Here is a 15,053-nt window from a genome sequence, read left to right as displayed (position 1 = left end):
ACAAAAATAACCTACAAGTCACTTCTGCTTTCAAAGGGTTGTTTAAAAAGCTCATTGTGGAATTGACTGGTGAGGTTTCATTGATTAGGTCTGGGGCTCGGTTTCCACCAGCTGGGAAATACCTACATAAGAAATCTCTCTGAAATAAGGAATGTTTCTGAAACTGGCAAAAGTTAAAAGTAATTGCTGTGATCTTCTTTGACCTAATCTACTAGGAATTTGTGTGGATTTACTTCCCTCAGCACAGCAGTCTTGTGTCAATAATGTTGGCATGAACATATGGAATGAAGCTGACTTTCAATAAACAGCCAACAGGTCCATCAGGATGGCAGGCGAGAGCCCCCTCTAAGTACGCTCTACCTTTCCTCTAGAAAAAAAGAACTCCTGTCACTCCAACACTAAGGGTTGTTTTTTATTTTTGCTTCATTAAAATTAACTGTACAGCTGGGCTATATTTGTTGTCCATAACAATTTCCACTATGTCGTTTTCTTGTTTAGTTAAAACAACTGGCAGTAATAAAGTAAGGGCAGGTGAATGCATTACTATGGTTCCTGTTTATAGTGCAGAATAACAGGCACAGAAAGAGCACAGAGACAGGAAGGTCACACTCCTTGCCAAGGAAATTTGTATCTTTTAATTCAGATTTTGATGTTAGTTGCATTGCTCTTTCTGATCATCCTTGGCTGGACATGCAAGTTAAATTATGTGACTGTATCTCCAATCACATTTTTTGCTTTCCTTCTTCTAAATGTTACATGTCTAAACCCAGAAAGAAGAGCATTCCGAAGTCACGGGATGCAGCAGATACAACCTCACTCAAACTTCCTTAGAAATGAAAAATCTGTCTGGCTTGTGGTTTTGACTGCTACCTCTGATGCAGAGAGAAGAAAAGCACTAAGTGTTCTTACAGTTGCTGATTTATCATCTCCGTAGTCTGCAACTGCATTTGGTCAGATATGAGGTAAAATAATGTTTTTGTAGTAACAGATTTATTTCCTCATTAAGTGAAAGTTCACTGTGTGTCTACGGTTTGCTAGATGAATGCTTCCACTCCTCAGCTGCCTTGTCCCACCTAACCCAGGTAGGGCCAGGACAACACATCTGTCTCCAGAGACATTAGGCACAATCCCTTCATAAACCCTCCACCTGACAGGTTGTTGTTAGTATAAGGAGTACTGCAGGTGCTAGAAAAGATCAGCAACAGAAGATGCTTTACTGGTAAATATAAAAATGAAGGGTCTTGTTTCCTCAGTCTGTCCAAAACAGCCTTCGTGGTAGCAGGTGTGCATTTCTTGGACATATTTAATCTTATGCAGCACACATTTGGACTGCAATGCTGTAGCAGGCAGAACCCAAGCCACGGATTTACCTTTTTTCCCCCTTCCCCTGTTCACACAGATTGTTACTGATTTTGTCCAAGTCATTCACACTGGCAGGGATCACTCAAGCCAAAGGAAGGAAACAAGAGAAACTTTTTTTAACAAGGTATCATGCACAAATAGGAAGTGTTTGACTTTTGGTGTAAATTAGTTATATTATACAACATAAATATAATATAAATATATTAGTAAAATATAATATAAACAAAGTCTCCCTTCAATTTTAGCATACAATTTCTACCAATAAACTTTGGTCTGAGGAAAGCAACACAGTAAAGAAATACCATTTTTTCTCAGTTCTGCTTGAACATTCTGATAGCCAAGGATATGTGAAAATTCCCTTTGTTATAAATAGTATTTAATTTTTGTTTTCTCCAGGCTGGAGATATTGCACATCGTTTCTGCCCTTTCATCCAGTTATTGATCCACCTTATCAGCACTACCTCAGTCATATTGGACAGAGTCAAAGAGACTCACAGGAAGAAAAACTGTTACCTAAATGAGGACAAAGAAGAAAAGTTTCTCACTTTCCTTTTTACTTTACTTCATTCTCTTTCTTACCAAGGAAAAGTTCAAAAAAGACTTTGGCCCTGAAAAAATTCACAGACACTTCAGCAAAGAGACAAAATAGTCTGCTGCGGCACTTTCTGGGAACAAGCAATTACCTAACATTTTCTTCTGCCAGAATGGATAACACAGATCCAGATGGACCTTCTCATCTCTAACTGTCTCTATAATAAAGACCGTGCTAAAATTTTCATAAAAAAGGCCCAGATATATTCTGTTGTTAAGAATCCTGAAGGCTTCAGGCAAAACCGAAATGATTAGCAAAAGAAATTTGACTGCTCTGCATGCAGCTTTCAAGTATATATTGGCTAAATTTACATAGTGGCCCTGTCATTTCTAAGTCATTCCATAGCATATAGAATATTTCATGCCCCTCTATCCCTTTATTTAAGTGAATTTATTGAGTATCCATGCACGCATATGAATGCGAATTTTTTTAAGAAGTTTATATACAATCACGCTGAAATCAGCTGCTAAAGAATATGGCCAGTTTGGTTTTCTTCCCAAGCCCCCTAAGAGTCACACCACAAATCAAGTCTGTTTCCCAGAACAGTTTAGACAGTTTGTCTTGATCTAATAAGATGGAGATCAGTCCAGAAATAAGCTAAAATTCCCATTGTCTTTGTGGACATACAGAAGCTAGCTGGTGCTAGGGAATGCGCCTTCAACTAGCTCAAAGACTGTTGATCAGCTGTGCCTGGCAAAGCATAAACAACACACTGCAAATATCCGGTATATGTGCATTTTGGCAGGTGAACATGAGATTGTAAGTCTTCCATTCTTTGTCAGTTCTGTGCTGGGACCTTAAAGGACTGGTATAAAGGATGCAAGGATGCAGTAAAAACTTCTCCTATTTCCACAAATGTCTGCATCATGGCCATGAGCAATTGGCCAGCACCAAAGGGGAGAGCTAATTAAAATCAAAATGGAAAGATGAAAGAAGTTAAATTTAAAGTTTGGGCAGAGAATATGATTAATGCATTGAATTTTAAATAAAGAGACATTAGAATAATTTTTTTCATCCTCATTCTTTTACTTTAGGGAAAACAAGGGTTAGTTCTTTAAACCATCATTACTGTTGCTCTTATTGTTTCACTAGGATAACAGAGGTGTGAAATGCAGAGGGTGGGTGAAAGGGAATTCTTGGATGAAATTGTAGCAAGGAATATTCCAATTGGATACAAGGCAAAAAAATCCTCATTATGAGGGTGAAAAGCTCAACTGGAAATGCTCAACTAAGCAAACGGGTCTAACTTTATCTTGGCCATGTTTGAGTTGGGACAACTGCTTCAAATGTCCTTCAGAGGTCCTTTCCAACCTCAGTTAGTCTATGGGTATATGTGTGTGGCCTGATAGCAGAAAGTCTTGTATATGTATGGAGATCATTAAAGCCAACTGACTTTGAATGAAATCTGAGAAAAGACAACATGTTTAGCCAGGTTAGTTTTGGTACAAGACTAAAAACTCATTTTGGAGGAATGACTTCATCTGAGAGGTGTAAAAGCTCTCCATTTCCTCCTCTCCAGTGTTCTAACAAACTATAAAGAAAAATCATTTGCCAAAACTTAGTCTTTATTAATAAAGGAAGCAAGGTATATAAAAAGAATAAAATAAAATAAAATCGATTCTCTAACAAGAAAAAACCAGAGGTTATGCAACAATGCACTTTGGCAAACTTAACTTCGTATTTGATGCTGTGGGTACAGAAAGATAAGAGGAACCTTAAGAGCTGAGACTTTGTTGTATAACTGAGAAAAATTACTTTCAAAGTATTAACAGCAAGGAGAAATCTTAGATGACTTGTAATAAAACTAGTTCTTGAAAGAGAGCAAAGGCCAAGCTGAGTTGAATTAGAGCCTACCACCATTTCTCTAGTGGTTCAGAAAATGCCTTCCCTGCAGATTAATTTCTGCAATTGGAAGAATTCTTTTGAACATGGTCATTGAAAGGGTTGTCTCCCTGAATACAGAAATAGAAACAGCTGGTCAGACTCCGGAAATTAAGGTCTTCAGGTTAGAGAGGAATCTTACAGTTGCCCTAAGATGCCTCCTGCACAAATCCTACAGCTGATAAAAGACTGGCCTAATCATATCTGAGCCAATTTTCCTAGCCCTTGGCAGTACAGTGGGCAGATCAGATTGGAGACGATGTTTCAGGTCCAAATGAGATTTAACTGAAAAGCTGCAACATAATCCCTCTAAAGTCAACATTAATTCTGAGACTAACAATGAATGCCATTTCTGCTGTCTCTTTCCACACTGATAATTTTTTGCCAAAACATACCACCTCTGGAACTGCAGTCAGACCTATTTCAGCAAACACCGCCTCTGACTGCAACACACGTAAGTAACTCTGCATCCCAGGCTGACTCAGACCTTACTCATCCTCACTAGGGAGCCAAGTAGGGAGCCAAGATTTTGTGCGATTTCTGCTCTAGTTCAGAATATCAAATAGGATTGGACATGTTTTGAAGGTGCAGAAAAACATGGGCTGCATAATTAAACTCTGTGAAAGTTTAACACATTCAATTTGTACTCTGTTGCTATATCCGCTCTTTTGCCCTTTGCAGTACTTACTCCAGTTAAGTTTGTCCTGAGAGTAGAGATTTGCCTCCAAAGAAGAAACAAATAATGTAGAGAAAACCATAGAAAACTTATCTGTTAGAGACTCACCCATCATTTGTAAGGTGTAAAGGTGTCAAGGTAGCTTCCTGAAACTCTGATTAATTGATAACTTTGCAGCCTATTAAGCTGAACGCTGTTTGGGGCAGGGGTCATATCTTTTCACTCTCTGGGAAGCATCTGATACACACTGTTATACAAATAAAAATAACGAACCATCACAGTGGTAACTAACCTGATATTCCCAGATGCTTCTTAAACAGGTGATTAGGGTATATCAGACAGGGACATGATTTAAAACAGAACAAAACCCTCAACACTCTGCCTTTTGGAATTGATTTTCTTGTGACCATGATGTCTTTTCCTTGCACACGCCAACTAGTGTTATTGCTGGTAGGACCACTGGAGGTTGAGCATCACAGGGTACTACTCAGCAGGAGAAAAGGCAGTAACCTCCTGTCCCAAACCCATTTAACCTAAAACAGAAAAGAGACTGTGGTGTGCGTTACATGGGTTACTCACGGCTCAGCTTCGATGCTCTGGTCAGCAGCTATGTAGTTGGCAGGGATGTAGCCCTGGAGCTTGCGGCCAGGACAGACTGACCCTGTTGGCAGGAGGAGTCTAGCATACCACCAGCCCTCGTGGGATGCATTCAGCACTTCAAGCTTATCCCCGGCTCGGAAGCTCAAGTCCTCCTCAGTGCGAGCCTCGTAGTCGAAGAGTGCCACAAATCTGCAAATATTCACCAGATGCTGGCCAGGCAGTGGAGGTAAAGGTTTCTCTTTTATCCTACTGTCTCCATCTTTCTGTCCTGCTTGGAAGTCATGCCTTACCACAGCAAGGTTGGCGAAGACTTGGCCAACTTTCTCATCCTGCTCACTGTCTCTCCCCGAGAATAAGCACGGGATGTAGGGCTCCAAACAGGCACAGTGCTTCTGACAAAAGTTTCCCATCCTGTTTCTTTGTGCCTTCCTCTGCTTCTGCTTTTCTTTCACTTTTCCCAGTTGCAATACCCTTAGACCAATTTTTGCACCATCAACATTTTAGCTCTTTGCAGGATTTCTTCTCCTCGTCCTCCTTTGGCACAAAATGAAACAACTCTTGGCACAGCTGGAAACTCCTCTCCAAGCCCCACCGAGAGCTCATTACAGGTGGCTCCTGGATCGGGAGTGAAACTTGAGCATCCAAGTGCCGGAGCACATGAGGAGGGAATTTCTCACTTCCTCTGCCGAAGAGGAAAGCAACACAACAGCTGGGCTGGGCTGAGCTCCGGGAACAAGGGAGCGTGGAGCCTTTTCTCCCGCAGCAAAACAACAAAGTCAGAACATCTAAGCAGGGGAGGCATCTCAACTCTTACTGCTTGGGATGGGTGTTTTCTTATCTCAAATGGGGTCCTGTCATATGATCAGCAGTAAACAGTGAACGTCTGTAAGGGCTGTCTTGATAATGATTAACCAAGCTGACCTGCCTGTTTCCTTAGCAGTCTCCAACGTGGACAGCTTGAATATTTCTTTTTGTTTCCTGGTTTGTGCTGGTTTCGGTTCTCAGTAGGAAGCCTTTGCTCGCCCGAGGCTGGCAGACACCCTCACCTGGAGCACACCTGCGGCTTCTGCTCTCCCTCACACCTGGGTGCTTTCCACTGCTGAGCACCCGCCCCTCAAACCAGTCCTCTGGCTTTTTTTTTTTTTTTTTTTGAGCTGGGTTTGGTACTTCTTACAAGGTAAAATAAATATATGGGGCTTACAGTAATACGGTAATAGATTTTAATTCATTCCTTATTCTGCTTTTTAAGGAAACAAAGGCACTAGCCAAAAAATTGCTATAGGTGGTCGGCTAATTATACCAATCACATATAAAAATAATGTCTGTCTTCCAGTCACCAAGTAAGCCAATGAAACTAAGTTGACCAGTATGTTCCTGTTTCTAAAGTACCTATAACCTGGCATACAGACTGAGCACAGGTGTCTAGATACTGCTGTGGCAAAGCAGCCTGGAAAGGCGTCTGCAACATCCCAGCAGTGCAGCCCAAGCTTTGTAACAGCTGGAAATCACCACAGCTTGGGGGACGTGTAATGCTTGGAGCGGGAGCAGGAAGCACAGGAGATAGCCTGTCTGCATCATGCGGTGGCATTTCAGTAAGAGGCAAACTCTTGCGGATAATCAAAGTCTTACAGTCAATCAAAAACCACACATGGACTTATAGCTTCCTGGTGATAAAGAAAACTGCCTCCCATTTTTTTTTTCTTTTTTTTTTTTTTTTGTGTGTGTCAGGAATAACTGCTGTTTTCCTTAACCATTCACACATGTCTCTCAGCTCCATTTGGAGTTGCTGACTTCTGCTCCTTTACTTTACTAGAAAAAACCCCAACTAAATAACTTAGAATCCAAAGCCACTTGTTTTTACCATGTCTCTCAGTCAGTTCTTTGAATGAAAAGACCAGTGGCACAGGCAGAAGCCTACGGATGGATTAGGGACTGCAGGATGACTGCAAGAAGTCTCCACTGAAAGTTTATCGCTATCAGGTGCATCTCCACTGAGAAGGATGGGGAACTGCTTTCTCACTCCTCTTCTGCAATGCTGCAAAAGAAACTGAATAAAGTATGATACACATTAAGTGATCACTAAACCTCATAATCTGTAGTGAACCCTTTGGGTCTGATCAAAAAATAACATGTTGATTTTGCAGATTATGAAAATCCTACTTAGTTTATGAAGCACCACTGGAGATGATTGTTCCCCCCAGTAATTATTAATTACTACCTATATCAATAAGAACACAGGTATCCAAGAGATATTTACTTTTCTTAGATCTGATGGACAATATCCAAAGTCAGGAAAGGCCTGTGTTGAAAAAGAAACTATCTTCATTAGTCTTGCTTCAAGAATTAACTATATTTACTGAAACCAGAAAATATCAGAAAAGATGTATTAAATAACCTGTTTTTTTCAGTTCACATATTTGATAGTTTTCCTGTAATGTTTTGTGGTTCTGGTAACCTGGGCATTAATCTGGCAAAGATTTGCACACACGCTTACTGCAGAGAATAGTTCCATCATGACAATGGAGCCACTTACGTTGTACAGAATCAATTTCATGCACAGCTCTTTTCAGGATCAAGACCCATCTTTACACTCAAGTACCAATATACATACACATTAGAAAGCACACTGCATTCACTGATAAATATTTATGACTGTAGCTAGAACGGGGCTTAAGTCTACAAACATTTGTGTGTATGAATATCTTATATCAAATCAACCCAGGTATTAAATTCATCTTCTCTCCCAATTTATGCCCCTGCTTGGCTTTACAAGACCAGAAAGACTTCTGCTGCAAGTGATCCATAACTATAAATCAGATTACTTTCCTCCCAACCAACTCTTCAGGATCAGTTCTATTTATGAAACAAGCAGACTTTAACAAATAGCCATGAAATTCGTTAGCCAGATTTAAAACTCTCCCCAAAAAGAGAGAGGAGTGGGGTTGCTGAGAACTACTGAGCAGATTCCCAAGCCCATGTGGGGCAAGACTGTGGCTGAGCTGTGGTGGCCACACTGTAGCAGTGCCGCTGCAAGGGTCTTTTTTCCCATCCTGGTGACTTTATTGAGGATTCTCTGCATTTCTGAAAATAAAGCAGTACTCTTTTTTGTATTAGACACTGTATAATTTTATCACAGGCAAGAAAAAATGAAAATGTAATAAAAATGTTCTTGCTGGTTTTACTGAAAAAAATAAAATCTGATAAATCCCATAATCCTAATTTTCATGCTCACAGTTTGGAACAAATGAGGATAATCATGTATATTCAGGGGCTTTTCAATATAAACTATTGTCCAAGTCCTCTGCACTGGTATTACATATAATTTAACAGGATAATCTTTGCAGCACCTATGTCAGGGCTTAATTTAGTTCTTTTGCCTTGCATCCCACTATATTTTCTGTTCGTAAAAGGAGGCCAAACAGATCTGTATTGCTTACTGGCCTTCTGTATCTTTACTTAATTTGTTTTGGAGACTGAGTGTCAAACCAGAAATTGTCCAAATAAATAAGTTACTGGATGTAAAGTGACTGTGAAAGACTTAATCAGATATATTGATGAATTTTATTAGCAAAAATGCTTTGAGAAGGACACAAGAGTCTCACCTCATTCTTACAGCCAGCAATAGCTAGGGAGAAAGATGAATTTATTATGAACAGAATGGCATATTTACAATATGGATGCTGAAATTTAGTATTCTGGTCCCTATATTATTAAAAAAATCATTAATATTGCAAGTGGTTTCCTGAAATATGCAACACCTTAAAACAAAGATGAATCATTTACAATCTGTGTCTGACAGGATCATATAAACTTAGATTTTAGAAAAGGAAACAAATCTATTAAATCAAGTAGTACTGTCCCCCTTCAAACTAGGTAATTCCCCATTGTTTTTGAAGTATATTTCCTTGTTCCATAAAGAAAAAAGTCCACACTGATGCTATAGGTATGAGGATGACGGATATCTGAAGTTACTTTTTATATTCTATATGTTGCTTACAAAGTCCTATATAAGGAAGGCTTTTGCAAGGAGCCTTACACCTGCTTAAAGGATTAATTTGCAGTCCTCTAAATCCATATAAATCAAATTCTAATTAACTTAAAGTCAATATTCTTTAGGCTTTGTTTATGCTACAAAACAATCATGTTTAAACATGGTGGTGAAACATATTTCTCTTAGTCCCCTGAATGGGCAGAAAAATAATGTGTTAATATGATATGTTTTAGTAAGCCTAATACAAACCTAATCTGCAACACTGATATTAATTGAAGTGCTCTTGGAATGAGGTACTGCTCCGCATGAATTGAGGTATCAGACTGAGTCGTATTAAATAAGTACAAACAAGATTTGAATCCATAATATTTCAAAAGTCTTGTTTTGATAGAATTTTTGTTTGTGTTCCATGCTTTCAAAAACCATTTTGTATGAGTTTTCATTACAGATATTTCCTATATTTATTGATTTGTATGTGCTCTGTATGGAACTATTGGTATAATTACATAAAACCTTACAGTTTTAGAAAAAATGAACCCTCCTCTACCTCATAAATATGCTGCTCCATATTTCAGAGACAGGGACTGAACATCACTGAGCATCAGGCTTTGGTACTGATGATACATGATGTTTGAAACAATTCCCTTATGCCATGCAGCAAAGAATTACAGTCAGAACAGTACTCTGCTGGGGAAAAAAGAATATTCCAAGGCAATATCCACCAACAGTTTTGTTAAGAAATATGAGTCAGTTCAAACTGGAAATGGAAGAAGAGAATGGTTTTTCTTAATGATAAGATGAGACCACAACACAAACATTTTTCTCTGCAATTTTTTCAAATTTTGTAAACAGCAAAAAACTCCATGTGGGAAAACAAGAAATTAAGATACAAAATACAAGAATCATAATTAAATAATGTATGAAACTGCTGCCTGTAGCATCACTTTCTATATTGTATAATCTTTTTGAAGTCAGTAGTTATACTGCTGCATTAATATATGCTAATTTAAATATTTGACATAATATACCTCGCTTAGAAAAACTTCTTAATGCATTCTGATAAAGCAAGTCAAATGTTCCAGCAAAGTAAAATATTCGAATAATATGGTCTTTAAACAAATTAGAAGAAAAGCAAATGCATACTGCTCTGAATCTGTGCTTGGAAAATAATTTAAATGATTAAACATTTTAAAGTTGTGTTGTTTTTTTAAGGTACCAAATTGAAATGAAGCACAGTGATTTTTTTATTACAGCTGTCTTTTCATCTATATTTCCTTCCACTTGCACATTAAAATGGAACACATTACTACCACTTTGTAGCTTTTTTATAATCCTTTTAATCAGCACTTCCATTTTGCTTCTGTAATTTGCAAATTGCCATTCTTTTCAATGAAAATAAATTATGTGCGTAATTTTACTCTTGACAAAATTGTTTACTCTTATTGATTAATCATGTTCCTGGTTTTGTATATTATCTTAAACCATAAATCCAAGAAGACATAGAGTTATATTTGATTCGGCATTTTCCAACCTTAAATCTTTTGCATTTGTAATGAGAAAACTCTGGCTATTTATTTTCATAAGGCTGATCCAGTAATCCTTCTCTACTCTAGAAAGCATTAAAAGTACATTTTCAAGTGCTTCAGTGATGAGGGTTGCTTATTTATTAGCTAAATTTGTGCCTAAAACAGGCTACATCTGACAACAAATGAACACAGAGGAATAAGGCTCTGTCAAGGATTGACAGAATAGAGACTTTCTCTATTTGTTCAAACAATCAGATCTCACTCTGCTTTAATTTAATGTGAGTTTAGCCATTATCTGCAATGGGACCAGACCTCAGCCATTATTTTTCATTTTATCGTGCATTATTCTAAATGATATACAGCACACACTGTTAAAAATTGTAAGTTAATTTGCTTTCTATGAAGCAGCCTTTCTGAATAAAACCATGCTGCAGCTCTCTAAGGCATGAAAAATACTTCTAATCAAATCTATCTCTGGGTGGGAAAAAATATGGTAAGTGGAAGACAAAGAATTATCAGTGAACATGACTTTGCCATTCTTTTAAGAAAATGTATTTCAAAACTGCCTCTGTTATAGATTGCTTTTAAATTTAGAAAGTGTATCTATTTATGAAGATTTTATGATGGGTCAAGATCATTTCTCACATAACTCTATCAAAGTCTGCATGCCATGCCATGGATGACTTATGAACATGATTTACCATCTTTATCTTCAGAGGTTGGAATTGCATCAAGAGAAGCAGAGAAGTCCAAAGAGGGATGGGTGGAAAAGAACAGAATATCAAAGTACTGTTCTCATTGTTTCACCTGTGAATGAAAGTGTTTGGGTTTTTTTTCCAGAAATACAATCAGCACCCTCTCCTGACCTGTTCATGTGGGAAAGGCAGCATCTTACAAGGAGCTAAAACTTACAATTAGAATATATTGATATACCATATAAAGAAACACATCTTTTAAATTACTTTAAACTACTGAAATATTACATGTAAAAACAGTAGGAAAACACTAGCTATTAATCTTAGAACAGAACAGAACAGAACAGAATAGAATAGAATAGAATAGAATAGAATAGAATAGAATAGAATAGAATAGACTATTTCAGTTGGAAGGGACCTACAACGATCACCTAGTCCAACTGCCTGACCGATTCAGGGCTGACCAAGTTAAAGCATGTTATTAAGGGCATTGTCCAAACGCCTCTTGAACACTGACAGGCTTCAGGGCATCGACCACCTCTCTAGGAAGCCTGTTGCAGTGTTTGACCACCTCTCAGTAAAGAAATGCTTCCTAATGTCCAGTCTAAACCTCCCCTGGCACAGCTTTGAACCATTCCCATGTGTTCTGTCACTGGACACCAAGGAGAAGAGATCAGCACCTTCCTCTCCACTCCATTTTACTTTTATTCTTCCTGCTAGATAAACCACATTTATAAAAATATCTCCACAATACTGTAAATTGTGCACACACTAAGATTTTATACAGCTAAAATCTCTCTGTAGCAAAAGGGCTGGGCCTATAATCAGTTCCTGTGATTATATGAACCCTGTGCACTGTCCATCCACCTTCCAGACTAGGTCTCCATGTCTCCTTGTATATTCTCTAGATAGTTTCCTACCTCCTGTTTTCTTTCTGCTGTATCTTCTTTCACAGGTGTGCAGTGAGATGCTGTACAAAGAACATGACCCAACATGGAAGATACTGTCTTTGTAAAGCAGAGGAAAGGGGATAGGAAGTGCCCCACAGAAACCCCAGGATGTGCAGTTATACCTTTTCCATATGAAAAGGAAAGGGTAGGCAGAAAAGGAAGCTATAATCCTGGGGTTTACTTCAAAATGATGTTGGGAAGCAGCAGCCACAGCATGTGTTAAACTCTGGAAACAATCTTAAACACCATAGCATAGCCATGGTCAAGGGCACAACTGATTTTAAAACCATTATCTTACCTACCCATCTTCAGAAGCATAGGTATAATCTGAGGGTCAACAAATACCAATACCTAGGTGACTAACTTCTATATTTGATCCAGTATAAAAGGTCTTAAAATCATGTTTTTCTTACTCTGAAGTCAGTGGCAATATACTCATTGGTTTAACTGAGAGCAGGATTTCATTGTTACCCTTAGTTCAGGTATCATTATTTTTGTATCAGTTTTTAACTTATGTTTAGAATAGTCTTTATGTAAAGGTAAAGATGCAGTATGTGAAGTTATTTCTTTGCTATGCTTCAGCATCAGCCTGACCTGCTTCCTATGTGTTCAAAATACACAGATGAAACTGATGCAACTTGTCCTGCAAATATGTATACACTTACTCTTCTGCCTCTCCTTTTGTTTCTGTATTCTTCTCTCTGTCTCTCCTAGTACCTTTTCTATATAGTTTCCTACCTCCTCTTTTCTTTCTGCTGTATCTGTCTTTCACAGGTACGCAGTGAGATGCTCTACAAAGAACATTACTCAACATGCAAGACGTGGTCTTTGTAAACGTAAGGAAAGGGGATAGGAAGTAAGCACCTTTAGTGATACTCACTTTCAGTGAGCACTTGTGATTCAGATTTCTGTTGTTGCAGACAAAATAATTCGCTCTCCTTTTCTGACAAAATTTTCCCCAATTCATATTCCTTTGTCTTTGTTTCCACAGCTTTAAACCTTATCAGAATTCCCCCTCTCCCTGAGAACAGCATGAGGCTCAACACAACAACATAGGTAAATACGAACATACTGTTTTCCTAAAAATAGAAGAGGTGGTTCTGACCTTCTTCACAGACTTACATAGAAACAGAGTACAGATCTTTAAAAAGTTACATGAGCATGATGGGATCTTCTTGAGGCTTAGTATATACTTAGAGTTTTAGAACATATTCTTCTAAATCACTTCCTTCTTATCAAAATCCAGCATACGTTTTTACCCTTTCGTGAGATCATTGCTAGACACCCTCTAGAGGCAGAAGCAGAACAGTAAATATCAAATGCAATTTATATTCAAAATAAGCTCTTATATTTGAGATTTATAAGCATTGCTATTGGCATTTTATTATTGCAGCTCCAAGGAACATCACTCTCAGTGTCCAGTATACTCAGCAATGAACACGCACAGAAGAAAATGTTTTTTAAACAGAAGATCAAGCACTCCTTAAGAAAGATGACTTACTGTTAAAAGAAGAAAAAAAAAATGATCTCTCCACTCATCATAGTGACAGGGTAGAATTTGATCTGGAAAATCCTAACATGGTGATGATTGTAAAGAATTAGGTAACTTGTATGTTACTTTGAAAGCACGGATTGCTGTGTTACATTACTGTGGGTTCATTATTTCTGTAGTCAGCCTAGCAAGGCCAAAACTGGAGCAATGTGTCCAGTTTTTGATCCTGTATTCGAGAGAAAAAAAAAAAGATATGGACCAATTTGACAATGAATGAGTGATGAATGAACATCATCCAGATTGAGAATGAAAGATAAGCAGGCTCAAAACCGCTCATCCTTTAAGGAAGTACCTTAAATAACTAAACAAAAAGAGTCTGTGGGAAAATATATAGCAGCAGCCTTCAAATAGATAGAAGGCTGGTGCGCAATGATGTGGTTCTCAGGTCTGCAAGGAATAGGACACGACATAAGAAAAAAAAGAAGCATTAGAGCAACAGAGACTTTGTTTTGACATGGAGGGCAGGGAGAAAACTCTGAGTGTTCTGTATGTAAGGACTGTTAAACACTGGAAGAAATTCCCTCAGTGCCTCTCTGGTCCTTTTTAAAAAGAAGTTAGGCCGTTGACTATTAGGGATGTTTGTAGTCGGATTGATCCTGCCCCAAGGCAAGAAGATTACTGTCTTTAGGTCTTTCCTAGTTCTGTTATCTTCAAGTCCATAGTTTTACAGTTGTGGCATTTCCCACTGGTTGTTCGATAGCTCTGATCTTTTGTGGAGACTACGTATTGAAATACATCAGATTTGTCTTTTATGCAATCATTAGCAAGTGTCAGGCTTGAAATGCAAGCCTATAACCTACTTGAACAACTCAGAAATCCTCAGAATGTCTGAATTAGACATATTCCAATTTTACTCACGAAGAAATTGAAGCCATAAGTGATTAAGTTATCTGCACATGAATACACCATGAATTAATGGGAAATGAGGATTGAGAACTTAGGAGTCCTACTCTGGATTTTATGCTTAAAATTATAAAAATAAATAATGTTATGTTAAAAAAAATACACAGAAGAAATAAGGCAGTGCCCCATAGATCATAGAAACTGCACAGTTCTCTCACCATAAAATACATACAGGTCTACTTTGGAAGTATACCTTCCCAAAAAGTCCGTATTTCCAGTACAATTTCTTTTGACTAAATGTAGCATCCATCCAGCTCAAAAAGAAAACTCTTTCAAAGTACCTTTAGACAACTATTCAGAGTTTTAAAATATATACTCACTAAGG

The 15,053-nt window shown here is 38.0% G+C and overlaps 1 protein-coding gene and 1 long non-coding RNA gene across 2 annotated transcripts in view; one reads left to right on the top strand and one right to left on the bottom strand.

Moving 5' to 3' along the window:
• Window positions 1-6,179, bottom strand: part of FRK (fyn related Src family tyrosine kinase) — a 56,963-nt gene extending 50,784 nt beyond the window's left edge. Inside the window, exon 1 of the mRNA XM_009460504.2 lies at window positions 5,091-6,179. Within this exon, the coding sequence (XP_009458779.1) occupies window positions 5,091-5,521 (431 nt within the window). The 5' untranslated portion in view covers window positions 5,522-6,179. The remainder of the gene's footprint in view (window positions 1-5,090) is intronic.
• LOC148053374 (uncharacterized) lies at window positions 5,240-14,060 on the top strand. The gene is made up of 3 exons (XR_015708477.1): window positions 5,240-5,337; window positions 13,265-13,329; window positions 13,667-14,060. It is a non-coding gene; the product is annotated as an uncharacterized LOC148053374 (long non-coding RNA).
• The last annotated feature ends 993 nt before the right edge of the window (window positions 14,061-15,053 follow it).

Source organism: Nipponia nippon, unplaced genomic scaffold, assembly GCF_047370975.1.
Source record: "Nipponia nippon isolate SJK-2023a ecotype South Korea unplaced genomic scaffold, ASM4737097v1 scaffold_4, whole genome shotgun sequence".
NCBI classification, from domain to species: domain Eukaryota; kingdom Metazoa; phylum Chordata; class Aves; order Pelecaniformes; family Threskiornithidae; genus Nipponia; species Nipponia nippon.
Note: the sequence above shows the minus strand (reverse complement) of the source record. Positions and strands in the feature narration are given on the sequence as shown.